The sequence below is a fragment of the Ictidomys tridecemlineatus genome, chromosome 10, assembly GCF_052094955.1.
Source record: "Ictidomys tridecemlineatus isolate mIctTri1 chromosome 10, mIctTri1.hap1, whole genome shotgun sequence".
Classification (NCBI taxonomy): domain Eukaryota; kingdom Metazoa; phylum Chordata; class Mammalia; order Rodentia; family Sciuridae; genus Ictidomys; species Ictidomys tridecemlineatus.
The window spans coordinates 1,618,715-1,644,344 of NC_135486.1; the positions used below are offsets into that span (position 1 = coordinate 1,618,715).

At 59.8% G+C, this 25,630-nt stretch overlaps 1 protein-coding gene across 1 annotated transcript in view; it reads right to left on the bottom strand.

Annotated features, from left to right (window-relative positions):
• Nucleotides 1–1,022: 1,022 nt before the first annotated feature.
• LOC101957788 (LIM homeobox transcription factor 1-alpha) overlaps nt 1,023–25,630 on the bottom strand; it is a 47,125-nt gene continuing 22,517 nt past the window's right edge. The window contains exons 3-7 of the mRNA XM_078023141.1: nt 12,720–12,892; nt 9,959–10,036; nt 8,727–8,796; nt 6,094–6,264; nt 1,023–4,134 (exon numbers count right to left, since the gene is read on the bottom strand). Of these exons, the coding sequence (XP_077879267.1) occupies nt 3,974–4,134; nt 6,094–6,264; nt 8,727–8,796; nt 9,959–10,036; nt 12,720–12,892 (653 nt within the window). The 3' untranslated portion in view covers nt 1,023–3,973. The remainder of the gene's footprint in view (nt 4,135–6,093; nt 6,265–8,726; nt 8,797–9,958; nt 10,037–12,719; nt 12,893–25,630) is intronic.

The following is a 25,630-nucleotide window of genomic DNA, read 5'->3' on the forward strand; positions in this document are numbered from 1 at the left end:
CTGTGGGGCACTTGGCAGCCTCTGGGGACCCTGGGGGCACTCTGACACCTGGTAGTCATGGACAGCCGTGAACCGGCCACACACGCGTCTTTGACCTGCGACACGGACATGGCGCCTGGATGGAGGGAAGAGCCCTCCCTGTCCTCTCACAGCACCTGGGCACCATGGGGTCCTAAGGCTCCCATGTGCCTGGCCACTTAGAAGGCAGGGTAGGGGCATGCAGGACCAAGGGCCAGGAGAGGCCGTCCTGAAACTCCCCTCTGACCCTCACTCACTCCACGGCCTCCACAAGGAGCTCCACTCCCTGAGCTTCAGAGAAGAAAACCTGTCTGACCAAATCCAGGGGCTGTTCTGAGACCACCACACGCACACACACTCACACACACAGGCTCACACATGCACTCACACACACGCACACACACAGGCTCACACACACAGGCTCACACATGCACTCACACACACACGCACACACACAGGCTCACACACACAGGCTCACACATGCACTCACACACACGCACACACACAGGCTCACACACACAGGCTCACACATGCACTCACACACACACGCACACACACAGGCTCACACACACAGGCTCACACACGCACTCACACACACGCACACACACACTCACACACATAGGCTCACACACGCACTCACACACATGCACACGCACTCACACCTCTGCAGGGCACGCAGCCCCACCTTGGCCCCAGGCTCTCTGCTGTCAGACCAGCCTCTCATCTCCCCCAAAGCAGGCCGCAGGAGGAAGGACAGAGCCTGTGGCTGCAGAGACCCCGCCACGCCACCGGAGCTCTGATTCCTTCCACGTCTTGGTAACTGGGACTGATCTGCAGGGTTTTCAGTGGCCAAAGATCTGTGTGCCTTAAAATGACACCCGACCCCTGGCTCAGGATGGGCAGGACCCGCAGAGAACCCAGGCCCTGTCCCGTGGGGGCTGGACGGGGGGGGGGGGGGGGGGGGGCTGACGGGGAAGCAGCCTCCTCGGCTCAGGGGAGCCAGGGCCTCGTGTCTTTACCCTTGATCTGAGGTTCCATTCACCTGGTCAGCGACCACACCTAGAACAGGCCCGGCCCACAGCAGGGCACCAAGGCTACCCCCCAGGGCAGGGCTGGAGCTCGCAGGCTCACCCCTGCCCTCTGAGGGAGGAGCTGGGCCATCCCTGCACCCACACAGAAGCCAGCTCAGGGCATGAAGCAGCCCAAGGCCACACAGCACACAGGTGAAGGGGCTGTGGCCCAGGTCTAGAGGCATCCGCTCAGAGGGCAAAGGAAAGAAGGGCAGCCAGTCGACGGGGAGAGGGTGGGAGCCCTGTACAGCACTCACTGTGCACAGGGGAGAGGGGCCCTCACAGACCGGCCTGGACTTCACCTGAGGACAAGCCCACATCTCCACTGCGCCTACACTGTAAACCCTAAGGCCTGGTTGAGGCAGCAGCAGTCCGCTCCCCATGGACACCTGTGCGGCCCCACCGGCTCCTCAGGTAGGCCAGGCCCTGGTCCTGAAGGACACACAGGTGTCTGTGGGTAAATGTCCACTCCTAGCTGCTCTGGAAGCTGGAGCTGGGAGCTGAGGCCCACGGAGGCTGGGGACAGACACAGGCCTCCCTGGTCTGTGACTCATCTCCCTCCTCCCAAGCCCCAGTGCAGTGGTGAGCCCCGGGGGAGACAGGTTTGCATAATTAAAGGTGGGGAGAAAACAGAAAGCAGGGTCCCCTTTGAGCACGCTCCTGGGGCCTGCAGCATTCGGAGCTCCTACTCGTGTCCCTCTTGGTCATGGCCTGCCCGTTCTCTACACTGCAGGTGACTGGAGCTCTGCCCTCCTGTCCTGGCTGGTGTCGGCCTCCAGTCCTGGGCAAGAAGGCTGCCCCGAGGCCCACCCTCACAGCCAAGCCAGCGTTCTCATGGCAGGAGTGCACGCTGCTCTGTGCCAGGGAACATGAAGCCAGAATGACCACACCTCTGCCTCCGGGGCCTGTGAGGCCGTGCCCTCGCCCCAGGGAGCGGGAGGCCTTCCCCGGGCTTTGCTTTGGCCACCCCTTATGTTTGCTAAAAGCTTCGGGTCAGGCCGTGCCCTGGCCCCATAGACACCACTCTGGAGCCCCGGCCCTGCTGCCCTCCCGCCCTGGAATGAACACAGCTCATTTACAAGAGGTCTTTAATTTCACCGTGGCCAGGAGGAAGTGCGGTTGACCCGTGTTCCTGTTCACTCACATGATGTCGGCCACGCCCTCCAGCTGAGCTTCACACAGAACCCGGGCTGTCCAGCATCTGCGAGCTCTCGCCGGTCACACTGGTGTGGCTGACTTGGTGGTTTGCATAAATCATACACGAGGGCACAAAAATCACAGGACACAGACTCTACCTTAAGGGACATGCTCGCTCCAGCTCACAGGGAGTGGAAGGGACCTGTGGCTGTGTGCCAGGCTCCAGTGATGTCCCCGCAGAGGGACCACACCTGTTACAGCCCCTCAGAAGAGTCCAGCCCACCCTCTCTGGTTCCCAGAAGCCCTCCTAGCACAGAAGACCCTTCCCAGCACCCGCTGGAGACCAGGGAGTAGAAGCCCCGTGCACAGGGCTGCTGCGGGCTGGGCAGACCCCCATCTCACAGGTCCTCCCAGCCTCGGAGAGCACCACGGGCTGTGCAGAAACAGCACCTGGACGACAGGGGCCTCGAAACGCTGCCACAAAGAGCCAGATGCTACAGGCAGCATGTCCAGCTTTCCGGGCCACCCAGCCTGACACATATCCTCTCTCTTATTTAAATGCCACCTTAAAAACCAGGAAGCAGGCCCTCAGGACATAGCTGGCCAGCCCCTGCTCTGGCACACCACCACGCCTGCTCTGTCCCCTGGTCCTGAGCCTGTGCCACTGAAGGACGCCAGCCTCCTCCCGAGCTGCCAGCTCTGCCAGTATGGGCTTCGCAGAGGTACGGGCGGGCCTGCCACCCTCAGCTGTGACACAGAGGCCTTCCTGCCTGCAGTCCCAGGCAGCCTGCTGCACCAAGTCGGTGAGCTGCTTCTATTTTAAACAAATACCAGATCTGGGCTGCAGCCCTACTACGTGTCCTGGCACCTCAGTGTCCCCAGGGAGGTAGGTCCACATGGTCAGCCTCACCCACACTTGTGAATGCTGAGGGCCCCCAACCGCCCAGCAGCATGTCAGAATCTGAGGGAAAGCCCAAGAATCTAGCCACACGGCTTCTAAGAACGTGATCAGAGATTGTTCTGTCCCCACCCCCCAGACCCAGTGATTGGACCCCAGGGAGCAGGACTCCTCTGGAGGAGACTGGCAGCACAGGGAGCTGCTTCCCAGGCTCGCAGGCTCTGGAGCAGACGGGCTCCGGCACCACGGGGCAGGAGGCAGCCTCTCCGCCCTGCTGACAGATCTCTTCAAACTAAAAATAAAGCTTATAAAAAGTAAATTATCTCATTTTATAACTTAAGTGCATCAAGCATTTCCTTAAATATAGTTCACACTGAAAATAAAGTTACTTTTGCTGTACAGTTGGAGTCTGTTATAATTATGAATAAACTTTGATGACAAGGTATGAAAGGTTATGCAATCACGCACACAGCTGTCTGTCTGTCTGTCGTGGGTGTACAGACAGACAGATATATGCACCTCTTCACAAGAGCTTCCCCAAACTGCGGGAAGTTGTTGGGAGCCCTAGGCATCTAACTTGCTTGAGTGTCTATATTAAAGTCCCTGTCCTTAATGATAAGCACATCTTCCTATCTAATCCTAAGACTCTTATTAGAAACACTGAACTAGGCGATCCGTAACACACTCAGTCTTTGGAAATGCTGAGCTACGCCAAATCATTATACGACAGCACCCCACACACCTCCCTCCCCAGCCCACCTCTGCCCTGGCCTCCCCGTCCTAAAGCCAGCGGCCCCTCACAGAATATGGTGGTTCCACGTGGGAGCCTAGCCACAGACGCTGGGAAGACTCAAGAGGTGAAGTACGAATTCTGCATGGAGTACAGGTGGTCAATGGGGTTGCCCACTCGGGACTGCAGGGGTCCGGATTCTGAGGTTGCTAGGAAACAGTCACCCAGGTTACTGAGGGAAGTGTCGTCACTATCCAGGTCATGGAACAGGGGCTCAGCACCTGAAATGGAGAAGAGGCACTGACATGAGGTCTGGGAGGAGAGACTTGCCTCAGTGTGAGGAAATTCAGCCAAACGCCCATCCCCTGTGACTCTTTCCCCAGGGGGAGGAAAAGCAGGGGCTGGGGACAGAGAGAACCAGGAGGGACATGATCCAGGGGTCTGTCATCTCCACAGGGGCTCCTGTCCAAAGTGCAACACATGGAACCATAACCAGGACACACAGTGCTAAACGGAGTGCCACAGAGCAAAGGACAGAATGCACAGACAGCAGGTGTGGGAGGCAGGATCCTCACAGAGGCTGGGCCAGGGACCCTGCAGAGGCTGGGCCAGGGGTCTGCAGAGGCTGGGCCAGAGCCTGCAGAGGCTGGGCCAGGGGTCTGCAGAGGCTGGGCCAGGGGCCTGCAGAGGCTGGGCCAGAGCCTGCAGAGGCTGGGCCAGGGGCCTGCAGAGGCTGGGCCAGGGGCCTGCAGAGGCTGGGCCAGGGGCCTGCAGAGGCTGGGCCAGGGACCTGCAGAGGCTGGGCCAGAGCCTGCAGAGGCTGGGCCAGGGGTCTGCAGAGGCTGGGCCAGGGGCCTGCAGAGGCTGGGCCAGGGGTCTATAGAGGCTGGGCCAGGGGCCTGCAGAGGCTGGGCCAGGGGCCTGCAGAGGCTGGGCCAGGGGCCTGCAGAGGCTGGGCCAGGGGCCTGCAGAGGCTGGGCCAGGGGCCTGCAGAGGCTGGGCCAGGGACCCTGTAGACTTGGCCTCAGAAGTGGCTCTCGAGAGTCTGACAGGAGCGTCCAGGATGACCACTGCCTCTCCAACAGAACACGCAGGCCGAGTGCCTTCTGTTTCCCAAGCTGCGTGATGCAGGACAGGGGCGGGGGGAGGACGGGGTGCACCCCCAACACAGAAGCCAGGAGGGCTCCTCCTGGGACAGCCGAGGGAAGCAGCAGCCAGAGGGGAGGCAAGGTGGCCTTCACCTGTGCCTGAAGTAACCAGGGGCAAACAGTGCAACCTTGTGAGGTCACCAGGGGCCTTCGGAGACTCTGAGAGGAAGAAGGTGACACAAACCCCCTCTGGCTGCTTACCAAGGCCTAGTAAAGAGGCCCCACTGGACTGTGCCATCTGAAGGATGGACACCAGGGAGGTGCTCGTGTGTCACAGGACGTCAGGGATATGCGTTGTGTGCACAGATCTGTGCATGGATGAGGTCAGCCAGAGAGACCCTGCGAGGTCCAGCCTGGTGAAGGCTTGCTGAGTGTGAGGTGTGTGCAGGTGGCGCGGTTTAACAAGAGAACTCATTTGGAGGGGTGGAGGGCTGGGGATTGAGGCCAGGGGCGCTTGACCACTGAGCCACATCCCGAGTCTTTTATTTTTCATTTTAAGACAGGGCCTCACTAAGTTGCTGAGGTCCTCACTAAGTTGCTGAGGCTGGCCTCAGCTTCCTGAGCTGCTGGGATTACAGGCGTGTGTCACCACACCTGGCCGTGAATGTTTTTAAGCGAGGGAGAAAGGTGGACAAAATCTTCGTGAGGATTTTGTCTTTGATACTTCTTTTAGCTATCAAAGTATCTTTTAGCTATCAGAGTGAGAGGCACAGTGATTCCATCTACAGATCAATGCATTGCACTCCTCCGAGACTCTGTGAGTGGCCCACAGTCAACCTGAGGTTGAGCTGTTAGCCTTGCAGCCCTGGGCTCACCCTCCTCGGGGGCCCCCGGGCCTCACCTCCGAGCACTGGCTCACAGAGAGAGTGGAGGGGACATGAGGGGTGCCCAGGGAGGAAGCCTGGGAACTCTGAGACGAACCTCACTGGTGAGCACACAGGAGCCTTCCCCCTGCAGCCACCAGTAGCTGACCCTGGGGTGACTCTAGCCCTGCTTTGCGGGTCACTTGTCATGCGGGGAAGCCACAGTGAGCATCTGGGAGGGAAGGAGGGGCCACGGCAGGTGGGAGCCCGTGGGCTCAAGTCCTCTTACCATAAGGGTGCATGTGATCTCCAGGCATCTGGGGTGGGGTGAGGCCCTGTCGGAAGGGGTCGGAGCTGTAGACGCTCTGCTCGATGGCCAGCAGCTGCTGCGGGGTGGGCAGAGCCGTGTAGGGGTTCATGATCCCTTCCATCCCAGCACTCCCGCCACCATTTGTCTGAGCTGCGGAACAGAGAAGGTGGCAGATCATTCTCGATTTGCAGCCCCAAGCCCCACCCGGACCTCACACCCCTCACCACCAGATGTCCATGCTGTGATCCAGGACGCCCCAGGCAGACACCACCACATCTCTCCGGACATTTGGAAATCACACTCTAGGTCAGACCTACACAGTGTGGGAGTGGCCACTGAAGGGTGCAGACACCAGGTGCTGAGAATTACAGAGGCCACCTCGAGCTGCCCCCCAGTGATGTGATGGAGGCTGCAGAGCTTCATGCCTGGGCCTTATCCCACCTTTACAAGATGGAAGGAGCTGAGCTGACATGAGTGGCTTCAGCCTGTGCCCAGCCAAAGGCCCTCACCTTGGAGGTCAGGGATGCAGTGGGACTGGGCAGTTGAATTTCCAGCACACCCTGGAAACATGGCATTTAAACAAAGGCTCGGATCCACACTCAGGTGTGGCAGCCCTGGAGGATGAACATAAAGGTCCACCAATCACCCATCAGGAGCCCCCAGTCCAGTGGGAATCATGACATCTGACCAGCAGACCTCACCGGATGACGGGAGGACTCCAGGACACTGCGTGCTCTAGAGCCAGTGTGCTGCTGGTGCCCAGGGTCTCGCCTCCTCCGCCTCCCAGTGTCTGCTTCCTGAGTCTCCCCAGGAGCCTCCGGGGAGCTCCCTAAAGCCAAGGATTGGAGTCTGTGTTCTCATAAGGCCCCGCCAGTACCTTCTAGATGGGATCAGCTAACATCACCCCAGGCCCTCCGAATATCGCAGGGCCCTGGGAGGCAGAACTGGCAGGGGCCATTTCCCCACCTGAGGATGCACAGCCCACGGTGTGAGGGATGGAACAGCTGGTCCCAGTCCCCTGGCATCAAGGAGAAGCCGAAGCAGCTCTAGCTCCTGACCAGCTCGCTGCCCACTTCCCAGCAGCCCATCCAGCTCAGCTCATCCCTCTGTCAGCATCTCTCGTTGTTAAGTGAGACTTAGGGGACTCTTGGCTGCAAGGGCCAAGTTATGGATCAAGCCTAGCCCAGACGTCAAGCAAGCTCAGGGTCTAAGCCAGGACGAGGACCAACGTCTGGTGGCACAGCCTTCAAGAAGCGGCCCATGGGCCTGCAGCAGTGGCCCCGCCTGAGAGCTTGTTAAACACCTAGGCTCTTGGGGCCACACGACCTTCCTTAAAAATCAGAACCTGAACTTCACCAAGGTTGCAGGAGGCCTGTGCGCACACTGCGTGTGAGACCCAGGCCCAGGCCCAGGCCGTTCAAGGAACCCGGGTGGGTGCTGAGTCCTTTAAGAATGACATGGCTCTAACACGCGAGTCTAACACGCTTTCTCCCTAGCACTTCTTGAACACAGACTGTCCGAGAAGTCCACTCCCCTCCCAACTCCTCACTCCTCCCCTATTAAAAAAAAAAAAAGAAGAAGGTACATCCAGCGAGGGGTGCGTGGAAAGCCCAGCCCAACAATACAACAGACACTAGTGTGGCAGTGCGTAAAAACGTGGACGTGTGACCGATGGGATTCTGCAATCTGTATACGAGGTAAAAATGGGAGTTCATAACCCACTTGAATCCAGTGTATGAAATATGATATGTCAAGAGCCTTGTAATGCTTTGAACAACTAATAATAAAAAAAAATTTAAAAAAATAAATAAAATATATATGATGTCGAAAAAAAAGAAAGAAAGCCCAGTCCAACAGAGGTAGTCAAAGACGACTCCCAAACTGGGTCCGACCCTCACCGACGTCAGAGGTGAGACTGGCGGAGCCTTCGTCCTCTGCGAGGGGGACTGTAACTTCGGCTCACCTTGGGGTTTATGTATTGTCATTGTTTTACACTATTTTGAAGGGGTGGCTCTGGTTTGGAAATGGGTCTCCTCCAGAGGCCGATGCTAGAGGCTTGGTTCTGAGCCTGTGGCACTGTGGGGGACGGGGCGGCTTCGGGGACCAGTGGGAGGAAGCGGGTCCCTGGCACGTGCCCGGAAGCTCCCTCTCTGTCCTTCCAGCCCCCTCGCCTGACTCTGCTTTCTGGTCCCCACGGGGCAGGCAATTCCTGTGCCACACACTCCCCACGGACCCCAAGGCAACAGGCCCAACGTGGCACCCCAAGCCAGACCATCTCTCCTGTGCTAAGTCGGTGGTCTCAGGTAACTGCACAGGGATGACAGGGTCTTCTACCAAACTGGCCGTCCTAGGAGGAGGGGGACTGGACATGAGAAACAGGACCCGCCCCTGGCTCCACAGACGTTCTGACGTGTGCCCTAACCCTGCCCGGTCCAGACCAGGCTCTGCACGAGCCAGAGCTCTGGAAGTGCTGCTGGGGCCCACGTGCTCTCACGGGCTCCCCTGGCTCACCCCCATGTGGCGGGCTTCTCTCTCGAGTGGGGGGCTGGGCTCCACTGAGTGCCCGTCACTCATGGAGCTGGGCAGGTGCCGGCCTGGGGCGCAGGGCTTACCAGAACTCAGCCGCTGCGTGTTCTGCTGGTCCTGCTGCTGCTGCTGCTGCCGACGGGCCAGCTTCTTCATCTGGTGGGAGAGACGGCCCATCAGAGTCGGCCACGACAGGCCACTGACCAGGGGCAGGGAAGGGCCTCCGCCCTCCGCTGAGAGGCTGGCACGTGGAGGAGGCACCTACCCCCATATGAAGCCAGGCTGAGGACGAGCACCCCAAGACCCCTCCCAGCTGCTGGGGAGCACGCTCACCCCACAGGAACAGGGGCTCCCTCTCAGCAAGGGCTGACCGCAGGTGGCTTGGGTGAGCCGGGACACTCTTCCTCCCCACGGCCACCTTGAGTGTGAGAGCCACCAGAGCCTCGGCTAAGACCCTTGAGCCCCACGTTTCCCAAACTGTGTCCTGTGGAACACTGGTGCCCTGTAGTATGTAAACACATGGTGTGTGTGTGTGTGTGTGTGTGTGTGAGAGAGAGAGAGAGAGAGAGAGAGAGAGAAACACTGCATTTTAAAACAAATGTCTTTACTGCAAGGTTCCCGGAGGTCTGAGTGCTTCTCTGCTTTATGCCTCCGTGGGGAAGGGAGCCTCTTCAGATGACTCACCCACCCCCAGCCCCACTCTGGGGAATTCGGCTGCAGGAACGGTCCCCTGGCCCACCCGGAGCAAACGCAGCGATGCAGCCCCTCGGCAGACCAGGGAGGCGGGACACGGGCACTTGCAGGGGTAGGAAAAGGCAGGGGCAGAAGTTCCAAGAGGGCCCACGACAGGGTGGCAGGCCCTGGCCAGCCAGGAGGGCAGGAGGGCAGGGTGGCAGGGTGGGCTGAGCTGAAGGGGAGGGAGGGCTCTCACGCCACCACGCCAACAGGCGGTCTTGGGCCAGTCGTCAGAGTGCTTTTGGGTTTCTCTTTGAAATATCAAAAATGAAATGAAACGAAACAAACAAAGATCCCCTGGTATCTGTAGTGCGCAGGTATACATTGAAAAATGTAAATTAAAGAATATGGTTTTCCAAGGACCTGATGGTGGCTGGCCGGATTCAGAGGCAGGGCCACCAGGACATTCCCCCAAACAGATGCCTCAGTGGGCCTTCCCTGGCGCCTGGCTGAAGACCCGCGGCAGCAGGATTGCTGCTGGAGAGAGCTGCTCTCCAGGAGCTCGGGCAGGAACTGGTGGCCAGGGCACAGCCCTCTGCTCCCGCGGCAGGAAGGGCGACACGGAGGAGGCAAGGAGCCTTACCTTAGCCCTCTGGTTCTGGAACCACACCTGCACCACTCGGACGCTCAGCCCCGTCTCCGCGGCCAGAGTCTCCCTCACCTGGAACAAGCCACGGTTACTCCTGTAGCGCCCGCGGCAGTGCAGGGCGGGAAGGAGGCAGAGCACTTCCTGTGCAGCCTCGGGGAGGCCAACAGGCCGCTCTGTGCAGAGCCCAGGGCCTGATTCATGCTCAGCCAAAGTCAGCGGCCAGACAGGCTTCCCTCCAGGTGGAAAGGAGTCCAGGCAAACAGACCCCAAAGGCCGGTGCTGAAGGCCTGTCCCCGGGCAGCATGACCAGAGGTGAGCTCTGAGGACTGGCAGGATCGCAAGGGCTCCAGCCTCGTCGGAGGATCAGTCCTGGTGACTGAATGGACCGCTGGAGGGGAAGAAGTGGGTCTGCCCTTGGGGACTCTATCTTGCCACCGGCCTCTTGCTCCAGCCCTCTCTGTTCCCCAGCTGCCAGGAGGTCGGTGGCCTCCTCGCCACACTCCCACCACGATGCGCTGCGTCACAGCAGCGGAGCTGGGGGACCCTGGATGAGGCAAAATAAGCCGCCTCTCCTTTAACTGTTCTGTCGGGGACCTGGTCGCAGTGATGGGACGGTGGCCGACCCCACCCACTTGTGAACTCAGACCCACGCTCCCAGGAGAGCTGCAGGCGTCCCCCGCTCTGGAGTCAGCCCTAGAAAGTGCCGGATGCTGCAGCTGCAGGCCACTGGTGGAGGAACAGGGTGAAGACCGCTTTCCCAGGGCTGTCCACCCTCCCTCCTCCCACCTAAATCCATGGACCTTTGTCCCTCTAACTCAGAGACTCTGGGGGTTCTGCATTGTTACCCTGAGGGAGCCCTTCCCAGAAAGAGACAGAAAATCGGGGCCACCTGGAACCCAGCAGGGCCAGCGGACACATGCACTGGGGCCAGGTAGGGACCAGGATGAGGGGTCCAGATAATAAAGAAGGTGTTTAAACATCTGTCGGCCATCCAGGCTCACAATGAGGCTGGCAGGAGAGCGGGAGAGGGGCAGCCCATAAAGTAGATTTGCAGAGAGGCCAGAGAGACATGGCCCCTCCTGGGAGTCTCGGGAGAAGATGGGATTGGAAAACGCCCTGAACAACACGCAGAGAGCGAGCCCCGGGCCTGGAAGTGCTCACCCTAATCATGCCACTGGGCTGAGCTCACATGGGGAGGATCAGGACTTTCAAGGCCCATCCACCCTCCTGCTAAGCGGGGCCCTGCACCTGCTGAAACCCTATCCACTGCTCAGAGGCCCGGCTCGGAAGCCACCTGTTCCCAGGGCCTTGCCTGATTCCAGAGTGGACGCCCCTCCCATGGCCCAGGGCTCCTTTGTCCTCCAGCCCACACCCTGGAGCTACATCCTGATGGACGCCACTCCTCGCTGTTGGTCTGAAAGGTGCCCAGGAACCAGCCTCCAGCACGTGGCCTCACGGAGGCTGGGAAGCCCTCAGGGGAGGACAACCTGTCCTGAGCAAGCCGCCTCCGGAAGCCGCTTCCTACAGTGCCCCGCGGAGTGCACCTCTGTGAGGGCGGGGAAGGAAGGGCACCTGGTGACAGAGGGCGCTGTGTTCCACCAGTTGTGACCCTCAGCCCCTGCCCCGTGGGCTAAGCCCCAGCCTCGACTGGCCTGTGAATCAGGGTGACATCCAGCAAAGACTTCCCTGGCTCCTCTGGCCTGGCCTCTTGCCTTCGGCCACCTTCAGGAGAACACGTCCCAGGAGGGCACTGCTTCTTCAGCCAGGACCACACAAGAGCAGGCGGAGCCGCCCACACCTGGACCCTGGGGGGCCGCAGCCCGAGCCCAGAACAGGCAGTGAATGTCTGTGGGGTGACTCCGACTCCGGGCTACCTGCTCGCTACAGCAAAGGCTGAGGAATTCCAATAGGAAGGAGAAGAAGCAATGCTGACCTCTTAAAAACGGTATTTCCTTCACAGATTTCACAACAACGATCACTCTCCTTTCACTGTGTCAAAGACAGTGCCCACACATGGCAGGCAGCTGGTCAACCATGAACGCTCAGTGACGGCCACAGTCGTCGTGGCAGCGCCAGGTCACTGTCCCAGACCCACCTCCTCCCTCCCACAGTGAGTCCTGAGCACAACAGGGCACCGGGTCCTCTCCTGCAGGACTGAGCTTCGCCCCCTCACCTAGGGAGTGGCCGAGCAAACCCGGGAACCGGCGCCTGGCTGCACGGCCCCCTCCCCTCCCTGGTGGTGGGAAACAGAGTGACAGCTGGACAGCCCTTGGGCCCCGTGTGATGGACAGCGCAGCTGCCGTCAGCCTCGGCCTGCTCTCCTTGGGACTGTGGTGTAGGGAGAACACACCCCTCTCTCACTAAGGCCCGAGTTTCTTTATACCAGGTTCACTGCAGCCCCCTGGGCACAGCCCCTACAGCTCGGAGGGGGCTTTCAAAGCCAGGGTCCATCTCCACCAAAGGAAAGCCTGTAGCTCGAAGGGGTCCCTGGCACACTGCACGGAACAAACAGGCCACCGCATCCCACATTCCTTGTCACAGCGTCTTAGCCTACACCAAAACGAAGGCTTCTGAGTGTGGACGGGCACCACACACGGAGGCCTGGGATCCCTGCCCAGAGTCCCCAGCAGAGCTCAGCTCCTGCACAGACTGACCCCTCTTCCCCACCACTGGGACCCCGTGTGCCAACCTCCAGAGGAGCCTGGCACCCAGAGAAGCAGTGCTGTCCCCTGCCCTCCCCTCTGCCCTCCTGTACCTTCCTGCAGGGCTTGGAGGAGACTTCGAACGAGGCCTTGAACGCTCTCCTTTGCTGGGTGGTCAGGATGGTTCTGGGGCGTTTGGGGCGCTTGTGGTCCTTGCCGTCCTCAGAGGCTCCCTTCCCTGCCCCCGGGGCAGACTTGCAAAGGCTCTCCTCCTCGTCGCTTTTGCCTGAAAGAAGGAGAAGACGCTGCAGGGAGTTCAGAGGTTCCTACAGCAGGGTGCACACCCCGTCAGGACAACCCTGCTGCTGCATGCAGCAGCCCGCGGCAAGGACCCAAAAGCTCCCAGGAAGAGCTAAGGAGAGCACTTCGAACCCAGGGCAGGAATCAGGAGGTCCAGGCTACACTGGGTCGTCGCCATAGTGCTCCGCCCTGGCTGGTCCAGCGTGCTGCCTCCTCGGCAGGAGAGCCTGCTCATTGGCCTCCCCGGAGCAAGAGGTAGCGGCTGTTGCTCAGGCACCAGCATGCTGCTCGGCCTGCAAGTCAGCAGTGGGTGCTTGTCATCAGGAGGACCCCCCAGGCCTCAGCTCAACACCGAGTGCTCCGAGCTTCCCAGACACCGTGAAGAACTCTGCTCCAAAGGCCATCGAGGACCAGCACTGGGTGGACCACCTGCAGGCTGAGGCCATCAAAACTGCTGTCCATAGCATAGATAACCCTTCACAGAGTAACTGCAGACCATGTGAACGGCATCCATTCCGTAGGCAGCAGGCAGGACAGGGGTGACTTTAAGGGGTCAAGACCTAGGACCCAGGCTACCTCTTGGGAAGCTGCGCCAGGCCCTGCAGAGCCGTGTGAGGAAGGCTTCCTGTACAGGGGCTTGTGTCCACTCATCCTAAGGATGGCCCCCCAGATCTCCCGGGTCCTCTTGGCTCTAGGGAGGACCTCTGCCCTGGGTTTGCTCTGCGCCAGTCCCTCTGGCCCTTCAAGGAAGCCCCCAGAGGGCCCAGCCACGTGAGCCTGGTCCCTGACCTCTTCAGCTGCCACCGAGCCGCTCCTATCGCCTGGCCAGCTCCGAGCTCCCAGTTTGGCTCCACCAGGGCCTTCTCATCTGAAGCTCAGAGGCCCTGTCCTCCTGCAAACATGTAAACCACAGCTTGGGCACGAAGGGCACTCAGCCGAGTCCCCTGGGCTGAAGGGGCACCTAATGCAGGCACAGCCCCATGCCAGTTGTCACCTCCCCGCCGCTTCCTCACGTGCAATAATGCCCACCCAGTGGGTGTCCTCGGAGTCCTGTGTGCAAGCAGCTGGGATCCTGCCATACAGGTGGTGCTTAATAGGTGCTGTCTTTTTCCTGGGCCTCCCTTCCTCAAGAATACAAATAAGAGACACTGAAAGGTCAAAAAGGGTCCCAGCCAGGGTCCTCCTCTGTGTGCCTTCCTGGGGACAATGCAGCTGGTCTCAGCCACGCTGGGAGAGGGGCTTCGGGTCCTCCTGGAAGGGGGAGACTGACCCTAGGAACTGAACGCCTCAGGAAGGGAAGAGACCCTCCCGGAGGATGAGAGGTTCACCCTGCAGGCCTGGTCAGTCCACTGCTCAGACCACCTGACCCTGTGTCCAGGGAGGCCCCCTGGCCCCAGGGAACCTCCAGTGGCATTTCTGCAGAAACAGGCTGACATCCCACCCACGCATGTGTCCTGTGGAGTCCTGCCAGGGTCAGGCAGCTCAAGGATGAGTCTGCAGGGCTGTGAACACTTTTCCAAGATCCAGTTTTCTCATCAGGAAGAGTAACTGTGGCCTAGCATGGTGCACTCGCCTGCACGCCCAGCCCGCCAGGAGGCTGAGGCCGGAGGACCACAGGTTTGAAACCAGCCTCGGCAACTTAGTGAGGCTCTAAGCAACTTAGCGAGACCCGGTCTCAAAACAAACAAAAAACAATAAAAAGGGCTGTGGATGTGGTTACGCACCCCGAGCTAAATTCCTGTTAGAAAGAGAGAGACAGAGAGCGAGAGAGCGAGAGAGACAGAGAGAGAATTGTAACTATTGTTGAAATTAAATGATGACTGCATGGGAAGGCCTGGGCTGCCTGGAACATGAAAATCGCCATAACTACTTCAACACAAAGGACGTGTCCTCAGCCCTAGATGCCTGTTTTCAGGTGCCAGCAGCCTCGTGTCCAGGGGAGGGCTGAGCTCTGGTGCTGGACTCTGGCATTTCTCTCTGCAGAACTGACCCCAGCCCACAGCGAGTGGGCTTTGTGCAGTGTCCCTGATGGGGACATCACGGCGTACACACTGAGACCCCTCCCCTGGGTGCTGGCTGCAGAAGGAGGGGTGAGTTCTGAAGTTGGTCCAGGGACAGGATGGCTGCGGTCCCCTGGGGCTCTCGGTCACTGTGCTCACCTTGCCTAGGGCACATGCCTATTTCCAGAGAGCTGTTCTCCTCCATGAACCAACAGGGAAGGGGGCAAAAGAAGGGCCTCCGAGGTCAGCCCTGGAAGACGTCAGGGGCCCAGCCAGGTGTGCCCCACCCCCTCCACACCCTGTAGGGGGTCAGGAAGCCGCTGTGTCCAGAGGGAGGAGGCGGAGAGGGAAGAGAGGAGGGGAGGGGCCGGGCCTGCCGAGGAGAGCCTGCCCTGGAGTCTCTCCGGACCCCTCTGCCCTTCGGCCTCTCACGCCTTCTTTCCTCAGCCCCCGAGGGGGTCTCCAGACTCTCCCTAGCATACCCGAGAGTGAGTCTCACCGGCTTTGCCTGACACAGAGGGCAGCCTCAGCAGCTTGAAGGCTGGGCTCTGTTCACTGTGCGAAAGCGAGGGCCTCACAGATGGACGGGGCTGCCCAGGAGAGGAGAAAGGGAGCCTTTGCCAGGAGTCCCCTGTGGCAGGCAGGACTGGCACCAGGCCAGATGTGGCTGCACGCTGTGGTTGCTGACCCCTGCCCTGGACCTCTCCAAGCTGCTCTCCCTCACAGCTTACACCTGAGACCCCTCCCCTGGGCTGACCCTCGGAGTCCTCCTGGCACCGTCTGAGGTTGCTCCCGGTCAACAGCACACATTCACTGGGCAGGACGTGCCTCTGCCCGCCCCACCACCCAGGGACTCTCGGGTGTCCTGGCAGGTCTGGGTGAGAGAGTCTGAGGACGGAGGGGTGGAGGGGCACGTGGCACCTCCCACACGCAGGCAGATGCCACACCCAGCTGGCCAGGGTCAGCTGGCCATTGCTGACCCTCACCAGCTTCAGGCACCGTGTGTAAACATGAGGGGCATGTGACATCCTCCGCTCTGCTCCTGGGACGGTCGGAGTGCCCTGCTCTTTCAGCAGTGCAGACCTGCTGGACTCGGGTTCCCATTTCTCCTGGGAGCACAGGTAGGACCTGGACTGCAGGCTTTGAACTTGTCAAAGAGAAAGGGAAGCTCTCAGAGCCGTGGGAGTGCTGCGAGCGGAAGATGAAGGAAACGTTCAAACAGCAGAGGAGCGGCTGCCAGAGACTCCCACACCCAGATGGGGCTGTGGCCGGGCCTCATAATTTAAGCCGACACCCCTCAGTGGAGATGAAAGGAACACCACTCGAGCTCTCCCACAACAAATGTCAGCATCCCCGGAGGCCGTTTAGACAGGCCCAGCATAAATCTGACTCCTGGAGGGGAGGCCAGAGAGCCAGTCTCCACGCACAGCCCAGCAGAGTGAAGTGAACTGGCTTGGCACCAAGTCCAGACGTGCTTCTCGGGGCCTTTCTTGTAAAAAGAGGGTCTGGAACGGCTCAGGCTGCCTCTCCCCCGCTGCTGTGCCTCCCACCTGCCTCGGACCCAGGCAATCGCAGATGAAAGCCCGGCGTGGTTTATGGCTGGGAGGCGGAGGTGCACTACCTGTGGGGCCTGGTAGATTCATCTCAGGTTATTGGAAAAATCCCAGCAGCCCATAAACAAGAGATATCCGAGGGCCAGGGAGGGAAGCAGAGACCCTCAAGCCAGGGAGGGCCGAGGCAGGAACAGCCGGCCACAGATGCAGTGAGGAGGCGCACAATGGAGGAAAGGTCTGGGGTTCTCTCTGGGTGGAGGGACAGGGGAAGAACAGGGAGGAATGTATGAAGACAGGAGGTGTAGGAGCTCTTCCAGCCGCGGCCCTGCAGTGCGAGGCTGGAACTCCATTCTTCCCTGAGTCATTGTGTCACCTCTGGACGTGGGGAACTCAAAGCAGCACTAAGAATCCAACAGGCCACAGTGCAGCAAGCTCAGAGAAGCCAGACCCAGGCAGCTGCAGCCTTGCACACAGCCCTCCAAGGAGGCCCCCACCTGCCAGCAAGAGCTCCCAGAATACTCCACCAGGAACCTTGCACTTGGTCACTCCTCCATGAGCCCCACAGAGGCTTGTGGGCAACACTCTGCACAAGGACACCCCTGGGACAACTCTCCTCCCTCCCATCAATCAGAGGACAAAGACCCAGCAGCACCTGCTGAGGGGAAGGCCACCAGGGCAGGTGTCACCTGTGACAAGCAGAGCTGACCTGGGAAGGAGACGCGGCCAGGGAGACTCCTCGCACCCCACTGCACGCAGGGCCGAGTGCCCTGAGCGCAGGGGCAGGTGGAAGAGTCCGTGCTCCTAAGGAACGGAAGCGGCCCTGGGGAGGTGGCCTGTGGGTGAAGGGCACCCACAGCGTGCGGCGAGGTCCCCGGGAGGGCAGGGACAGAAGCCCGCCATTAGGAAAGAGAAGCATCAATCACCAGAGAAGTTAGAGAAGGGAAGGGGCCCCGGGTCAGGGAGCAGGTGTCCCAAGAGGGGCTCAGCCGGCCAGGAGAGATGCAGGAGAGCGCGGCAGAATGAGTGGGGCGTGCCATTTTGGGGGGAGGTGGGGTGCCACCTGGGCTTCCTGGAGGGGTTGGTGTTGGGGAGCGGATGTCATCAGGAGGATGGACTTGGGTGCTGGGGAGGGGCTCTGTGGCTGCCTCTGCACAGGAAAGCGAGACCCCGCGACACAGGGCATGGTGTGCCAGGGACGCCTGGCCTCGGCCTCTGAACTGTGATGCTCATGCTCACACCTGGGTGGCAATGTCACTTCAGGCCTACTTTGTTCCTGGGCTAAGGGAACCTCTTGGGTCCCAGCACCAGACATGGACCCTGAAAAGATAAGCAAATGCCCATGTCCCAAACACCAGCTCTGTGCCCAACACCAGCTCTGTGCCCAACACCAGCTCTGCACCCAACACCAGCTCTGTGCCCAACACCAGCTCTGTACCCCAACACCAGCTCTGCACCCAACACCAGCTCTGCACCCAAACTCCAGCTCTGCACCCAACACCAGCTCTGCACCCAAACTCCAGCTCTGCACCCAACACCAGCTCTGCACCCTAACACCAGCTCTGCACCCAAACTCCAGCTCTGCACCCAACACCAGCTCTGCACCCAAACTCCAGCTCTGCACCCAACACCAGCTCTGCACCCTAACACCAGCTCTGCACCCAAACTCCAGCTCTGCACCCAACACCAGCTCTGCACCCAAACTCCAGCTCTGCACCCAAACTCCAGCTCTGCACCCAACACCAGCTCTGCACCCAAACACCAGCTCTGTGCCCCAACACCAGCTCTGCACCCAAACACCAGCTCTGCACCCAAACACCAGCTCTGCACCCAAACACCAGCTCTGCACCCAAACACCAGCTCTGTGCCCAAACTCCAGCTCTGCACCCAAACTCCAGCTCTGTGCCCAACACCAGCTCTGTGCCCCAACACCAGCTCTGTACCCAACACCAGCTCTGTGCCCAACACCAGCTCTGCACCCTAACACCAGCTCTGCACCCAAACACCAGCTCTGTGCCCCAACACCAGCTCTGCACCCAAACACCAGCTCTGCACCCAAACACCAGCTCTGCACCCAAACACCAGCTCTGCACCCAAACACCAGCTCTGTGCCCAAACTCCAGCTCTGCACCCAAACTCCAGCTCTGTACCCAACACCAGCTCTGTGCCCCAAACACCAGCTCTGTCCCCCAAACACCAGCTCTGCACCCAAACACCAGCTCTGTGCCCAACACCAGCTCTGCACCCAAACTCCAGCTCTGTGCCCAACACCAGCTCTGCACCCTAACACCAGCTCTGCACCCAAACACCAGCTCTGTGCCCAACACCAGCTCTGCACCCAACATCAGCTCTGCACCCAAACACCAGCTCTGCACCCAACACCAGCTCTGTGCCCCAACACCAGCTCTGTGCCCCAACACCAGCTCTGTGCCCAACACCAGCTCTGTCCCCCAAACACTAGCTCTGCGCCCAAACACCAGCTCTGTGCCCCAACACCAGCTCTGTGCCCCAACACCAGCTCTGTACCCCAACACCAGCTCTGCACCCTAACACCAGCTCTGCACCCAAACACCAGCTCTGTGCCCAACACCAGCTCTGCACCCAACACCAGCTCTGCACCCAAACACCAGCTCTGCACCCTAACACCAGCTCTGCACCCAAACTCCAGCTCTGCACCCAACACCAGCTCTGCACCCAAACTCCAGCTCTGCACCCAACACCAGCTCTGCACCCAAACTCCAGCTCTGCGCCCTAACACCAGCTCTGCACCCTAACACCAGCTCTGTGCCCTAACACCAGCTCTGTGCCCCAACACCAGCTCTGCGCCCCAACACCAGCTCTGCGCCCAAACACCAGCTCTGTGCCCAACACCAGCTCTGTACCCTAACACCAGCTCTGCACCCTAACACCAGCTCTGCACCCAAACACCAGCTCTGCGCCCCAACACCAGCTCTGCGCCCCAACACCAGCTCTGCGCCCAAACACCAGCTCTGCGCCCAAACACCAGCTCTGTCCCCAACACCAGCTCTGTCCCCAACACCAGCTCTGTACCCAAACACCAGCTCTGTCCCCAACACCAGCTCTGTGCCCCAACACCAGCTCTGTGCCCCAACACCAGCTCTGCGCCCAAACACCAGCTCTGTCCCCAACACCAGCTCTGTGCCCCAACACCAGCTCTGTCCCCAACACCAGCTCTGCACCCTAACACCAGCTCTGCACCCTAACACCAGCTCTGTCCCCAACACCAGCTCTGTCCCCAACACCAGCTCTGTGCCCCAACACCAGCTCTGCACCCTAACACCAGCTCTGTGCCCCAACACCAGCTCTGCGCCCCAACACCAGCTCTGCGCCCAAACACCAGCTCTGCGCCCTAACACCAGCTCTGCGCCCTAACACCAGCTCTGCGCCCTAACACCAGCTCTGCGCCCTAACACCAGCTCTTGCCAGGTGAGAGAGGACAGGCCTGGTCCCATCTGCACTGCAGCATGGCACGGACAGTCTTACTGCTGTCCCCCTAAGGGGTAAACACAGCCTCAGAGAGGCTCAGGAACCTGCACAACATACACAGGCCTCTGCGGCAGGCTGCTCTCACACAGGGCTGACCAGTCCAACCACCCCAGAGACACTCCCATGCACAGCAAGGAAGCCAGCTTATCAACCAGCACCTCAGCTATAGCAAATGACCGTCCTCACTGTGGGTTCTGGCCCAGGTGGGGGGAGACCCGAATGCCCCTTCTCCCACCAACACTGGACGGCTGTTCTTCATGTCAGAAGACCACGTGCAGCCATGCACAGGAGCTCTGACAGCCAAATCAGGAATAGGGTCTTTCTGTAAGTTTGCTGCTGAGCTGAGCACTCTTGTCTAAAACTCTCACGTCCCGAGGCCCAGTCTCTCCTTCTGCAAAACGGCCTAACAATTCCTCGTGCTTGGCCGCCAGCTGAGTGCGGCGTCTACATCTGCAAGGCCCGCCGGCTGTGCCCCGGCTCCAGGAGGCAGGGACTGCACTGCGAGCCTTCTCCTGCACAGGAGTAAACTGAGGCCGGGTAAGGGAAAGGGGTCTCCTGCCCAAGGGCACGGGGCTGGGACACTCCTCCTCCCCCGTCCTCCCCCCTGCCTGTCTGCCCGGCCTCCCGGTGACTGTGGAGCTCCAAGGACACCTGGCCCTGCAGAGTGCCCTGTGACCATTATTAAAGAGTGAGGAAAGAAAGGCTGGAGGGAGGCTCCTGGGAGTCCACCTGAGCTCCCGCTGGAGAAGGGACAGACCTCCTCTAAGTCCCCGTTACCACAGCCCCGCCCTGCAGTTCCCCTGCCTCCCACTGTCCTGCCCGCCACTGCAGCCCCCAGAGGGCAGGCTCGGGAAGACCTGCTGGCCGCCCGTCACCAGCAGAGCACACGGGAGCTGCGCTGCACTGCGAGGGGGCACAGGTGAGGCGTTTCAAGAAAGGCCCTTTGTTCAGAGAGGTCCTGGGCAGAGGGGGTTCCGTGCCGGGCAGGGGAGGGGCTGGCGGGTCAGAGCCAGGACATTCCCGGGTCATTCTCCAGCCTGCACTCCTGAGCTCCGGCAGCCTGCCCGGCTGGGAGCGCCCTTCCTCGCCCTCAGCAGCTGGTGCTGCTGAAGGGGCCCTTGTGTTTGGAGGAACCAGGACGCGCACCGAGACGGCAAGGCCACGCAGCTCCCCCAGACCCCCAGCCACGGCCACCATCACGCAGGCCCAGTGGTGGCAAGGCCACGAAGCTCCCCCAGGCCCCCAGCCATGGCCACCATCACGCAGGCCCAGTAACTGCAGGGCCACGCAGCTCCCCCAGCCACGGCCACCATCACTCAGGCCCAGCGGTGGCAAGGCCACGAAGCTCCCCCAGGCCCCCAGCCGTGGCCACCATCACGCAGGCCCAGTAACTGCAGGGCCACGCAGCTCCCCCAGCCATGGCCACCATCACGCAGGCCTGTGTGGTGCAGCAGCCCAGGTCAAGTGTAAGCAAGTGCCCCCTCACCGTCCGTGGCTGCATCTCCGCTGATGCCATACATAGACGCATCAATAGGGTATCAGGGAGTTTGGCAAAGAAGAAGTCGCTTGACACTGTGACACTCTGCAGGAGGCCAGGGGGCTGTGACATCTGTGGCGGCACAACCCTCCCACAGGTTTCAAGTCAATGCAGCCTCTCTTCACATCACGCACCCTGCTCTAAAATGGTGGGCACCTGAAGTTGTGCAGAGACCATCCTGTCGAGGTGGATTCTCTTCTCCCCATTGGGCCTGGGGACACGGCTCAGTTGGTAGAGTGCTTGCCTTCATACACAAGGCCCTGGGTTCCATCCCCAGCACCCAGAAAAGAGAGGAGAAAGAGAGAGATCTTCATTTTATAGAAGGTATAGACAAACATTTTTCAATACACAGAGGGTCCTCGCACAGCCGCCATTCGTATATTCACCTAAAAACGCCAGTTTTCAAAGTGCTTCACATCCATCTGTGGGCAGGACAGGTCCCTGCCTCAGTCCCCGCAGCCTGGTGCCTGGCAGAGCAGGCCAGGTGTGCTTCTATCAGGGGAAAGTGCAGGGATACAGAGGAGGGCGAGAGTGTTCCAGCACGGCGTGGGGCACGGACTGCGGAGGAGGGGAGCAGAGCTGACCACGAGGGCCCGGGGCAGCAGGGGGCTGAAGGAGCAGTTCAGTGTCTGGACGACCAAGAGCCCCAGACTCCAGGATGATTCTTGGGAACAAATTCCTGTTTCTGGGACTCTGGGTGTCCTGTGGGGGCCACCACACACTTTAAGGATTCAGACCATGACCATTCCCAGTCTCAACAGCAGCACCACAAAGTGACACCACACTTATTAATGTGAGGAAACCCAGAAGTTCTTCTTCCTGTGTCCTGAGCAGAGCAGGGGGTCTGGGCCCAGAGTGGAAGTGAGGGGAGCCACAGTGGGCAGAAGCCTCAACAGGGCGGCCAGGCATGGCTGGGCCTCCGCTCCCCAGCCTCCGCTGTACTGAGATGCTGTGTGAGGTAGCACGCCACTGTCCCCACCGACGTCTCTGCCACAGTCACTTCTCTGCCCTGTTTCCAGCCCTGCTTATTCCTAAGTCCGACTTAGATTCTAGAAGTTCTTAGTTCCCTCTCCGACTCTGGGGCGTCCTAGCTGAAGGAGGAGGAGCTGCTCTTGAGAGTCTCTTCTATCCTGGGCTGTCAACCTGGCCGAGGCTCCAACCACGTGGGTCAGGTTTCTGCAGCGGCGACCCATGGGTCCCTTCACGGCACCAAAATCAGCTGCTTGTGTGACTGTTCCCCAGTGGTGACCAAAGACCCCCTTCTTCCTTCCTTCCTTTCTTTTCATAAAGATGAAAGGACTTGTGGGTTTTCCTCACATTAAGAAGACCCACACTCGGGGCAGGGGGACGACCCTGCTGAGAGAGATACTGAAGGCAAGGAGAGGAGCCAGGCTGCGGCTGGAGGTGAGGTCCGCCCTGCAGGCTGGGTCACACCAGCGTGGCATGTCCCTGGAGAGGAGGAGCAGCTGCCAGGTCAGGATGGCCGCACCGGCATCTCAGCACAGCAGAGGCTGGGGAGCGGAGGCCCAGCTATGCCTGGCCGCCCTGTTGAGGCTTCTGCCCACAGTGGCTCCCCTCACTTCCACTCTGGGCCCAGACACCCGTGCTCCGCTCAGGACACAGGAAGTGCCAGCTTGGCTGAGCTGACGTTGACGTTTCCTCTGTCGGTGCCTCTGGTTTCTTTCCTACCCATGTTACAGGTTTCCTAAGTCAAGGGCCATCCTTTGATGCTCGGATTTATTCCTGTTTTCCCCACCTGCTCCGTCGCCTGGGCCAACCCCTGCAGGCTGCTGCACCCATCTGGCTTCAGCCGACGGGCAGCTAGGAGACAGTCTGAGGACACAGAGAAGCGGGAGGAATCGCAGTCCGCCTCGCCCTGCCTCCGCCTGGTGGTGTCTTTGGCCCTGCTGCCACCTCCTCCATCCAATTCACACCTGCCGGCTGGAGCAGCTGCAGCTTCCCCCAGCTGCTCTCCACCTGCTGGCCCCGCCCTCGGCCTGGGTGGAGGCAGCCTCCCTTTCCGCTGAGGGATGGCCTCACCGTGCTGCCTGGTGGGCAGCCCTCATCTCACCAGCCACACCCTCGGCTCTAGTCTCGCTGCGGACAGTGCCTCTCCTCGCTGGTTGTCCCTGGCTGACTCGGCACTTGAGGCTGGCTAGGGAGTCCGCAGGTGTGCTGACCGACACTCCATGTCGCTAGCCTCACTGAAATCAAGCCAGCTCAAGGCAGCTCCTACTCCCTCCGTCGTCCTCCTCAGAGCCAGGGTTGTAAGGCTGGTGCCAGAGACGGGAGGTGAGGGGACCAGCAGAACCGACCCCAGGACTCCAGTGCAGAAGTCACTGGACAGAGTCCCGAGGTGTGAGCAGTCAGCACCACGGCCAGATCCAGGGCCAAGCTGGAGGCCAGAAAGACCTTCAAAGGGGGCTCATTCGAGAGGCTGGACAGAGAAAGTGGACAGCTTATCCTTCTGCCTGTAAGTTCCCTCTCACTCTGTCTCCAAGATCTGCGCCTCTGTGGCACGTGCAGACCCCACAGCTAAACAGACAGTTCGGCCACGTCCTCACCACCTCCAGTTATGGTCAGGATGGAGACGTCCACAACCCGTGCTGGAAACGAGCTGCAGTTCGTGATTTTAAAATGTGTGACTATCCACTAGATCACCGCAGAAAGAAAAAGGATACGTGCTTTCTCACCACCCCAACTGGGCCACATCCCCATTTTAGGTACACTGTAATGTCACTTTACGAAGTGACCCAAAAGTGTCTTAGCAGATGAAATGTGGCATGAGCTCTGCTCTAGGCACCTGAGTCCTCTGAGCCAGTGAGCTGTCGAAAGCACCCACACCCTGGAGTCCCCAGGCTCAGGGCCTTGGGGAGCACACCCACCACCGGGGGTCACAGGTGGCCCGTGTTATCCGTCATGGCTGCTTCATGTGTGCGAAGCCTCTCGTGGCCATGCTCAGACGGAGTCAAGGGAGGCAGCCCAGCGGGCGGGAGAAGCCGACACCCTCCACCTGCCCAGCAAGGACGAGGTGGCCCGGGCAGGGTGCCCAACCTCAGTTTCCTCACTGTGAAATGGAGGTGATGCAGCGGGTGCTTTAGAGGACTTCCGCCTTGACCGACCCTGTTGAAACCGAAAGGGGAAGACATTTCTGAACCTGCCACCACAACCTCTAACTTGACCCATTCGGTCAGGAATGCTCTGTCCCCGGGAGCACTGGCCAATGGAGCAGACACCTTTTTCTAGTTGTCAGTGGGGGGCGGGGCACAGATGCCAAGAACAAACTGTCTCACCAAAATGCCGACAGTTTTCCTATTGAGAAGTGCCAACTAAGACAGTCACGGAGCACTCGGTCCCTTCAAGCTGATGTGCTAACCCCCAAAACCCAGGTGACCGTCCTAGGAGCTGGGTCCTTTTGGGTACCTGGCCCTGTGGCGGGGTCCTCATGAAAGGGTCACAGCCCTACGAGAGGATGCGGAGAGCTCTGGGCCCTGGCCCTTGTGGGTACGGGAAGTCTGCAATCAGAAGAGAGCCCTGGCCAGATGCTGACCTCTGGCACCCCAACCCTGTCTTCCGGGCACAGGAGTACAGGAAGGACTGTTCTAAGTTGGTGGGTGGCGTGTGTGACAGCAGCCACTGTGGACCGCCTCAGTGATCTGTCTATACAGCTGCACCTGTAGGAGGAGGAGGAAGTCGGCTGGGTGAGGTTGGTGACAAACGCTTCCCCCAAGGTGGCTGTCTAAAAAGAATCCTTGGATGATGGCTAATTATTTTTCTAATTTCTCCCTTTTATTAACGGAGGATTCCAAATGATGGATGGTGCCTGATTGAGATTTCTAGTTAATTGGGTCCCCGTGAACCGGGTCTGCCTATGCTCGCTGAAAAATTACAGTTATTGTTCTTATGTCTGAATCATTACTTCTTCCCTAGCAAAACTGGCCTAATGGGTGCTTTTACCCGTTCTGAAATCTCTGAACTCTAAAGCCTTCGGTTTGAAGCTAGTCTTTGAGACAGTCTTCGACAAGTGACTCATGACGTTCTGGGCCTAATGTCCACAGCCCTGTCCTTGCTGGAAGTCTCCCCACACAGATGACACATGCGCATTGAGGGCAGCACAGACTGAAGGAGTG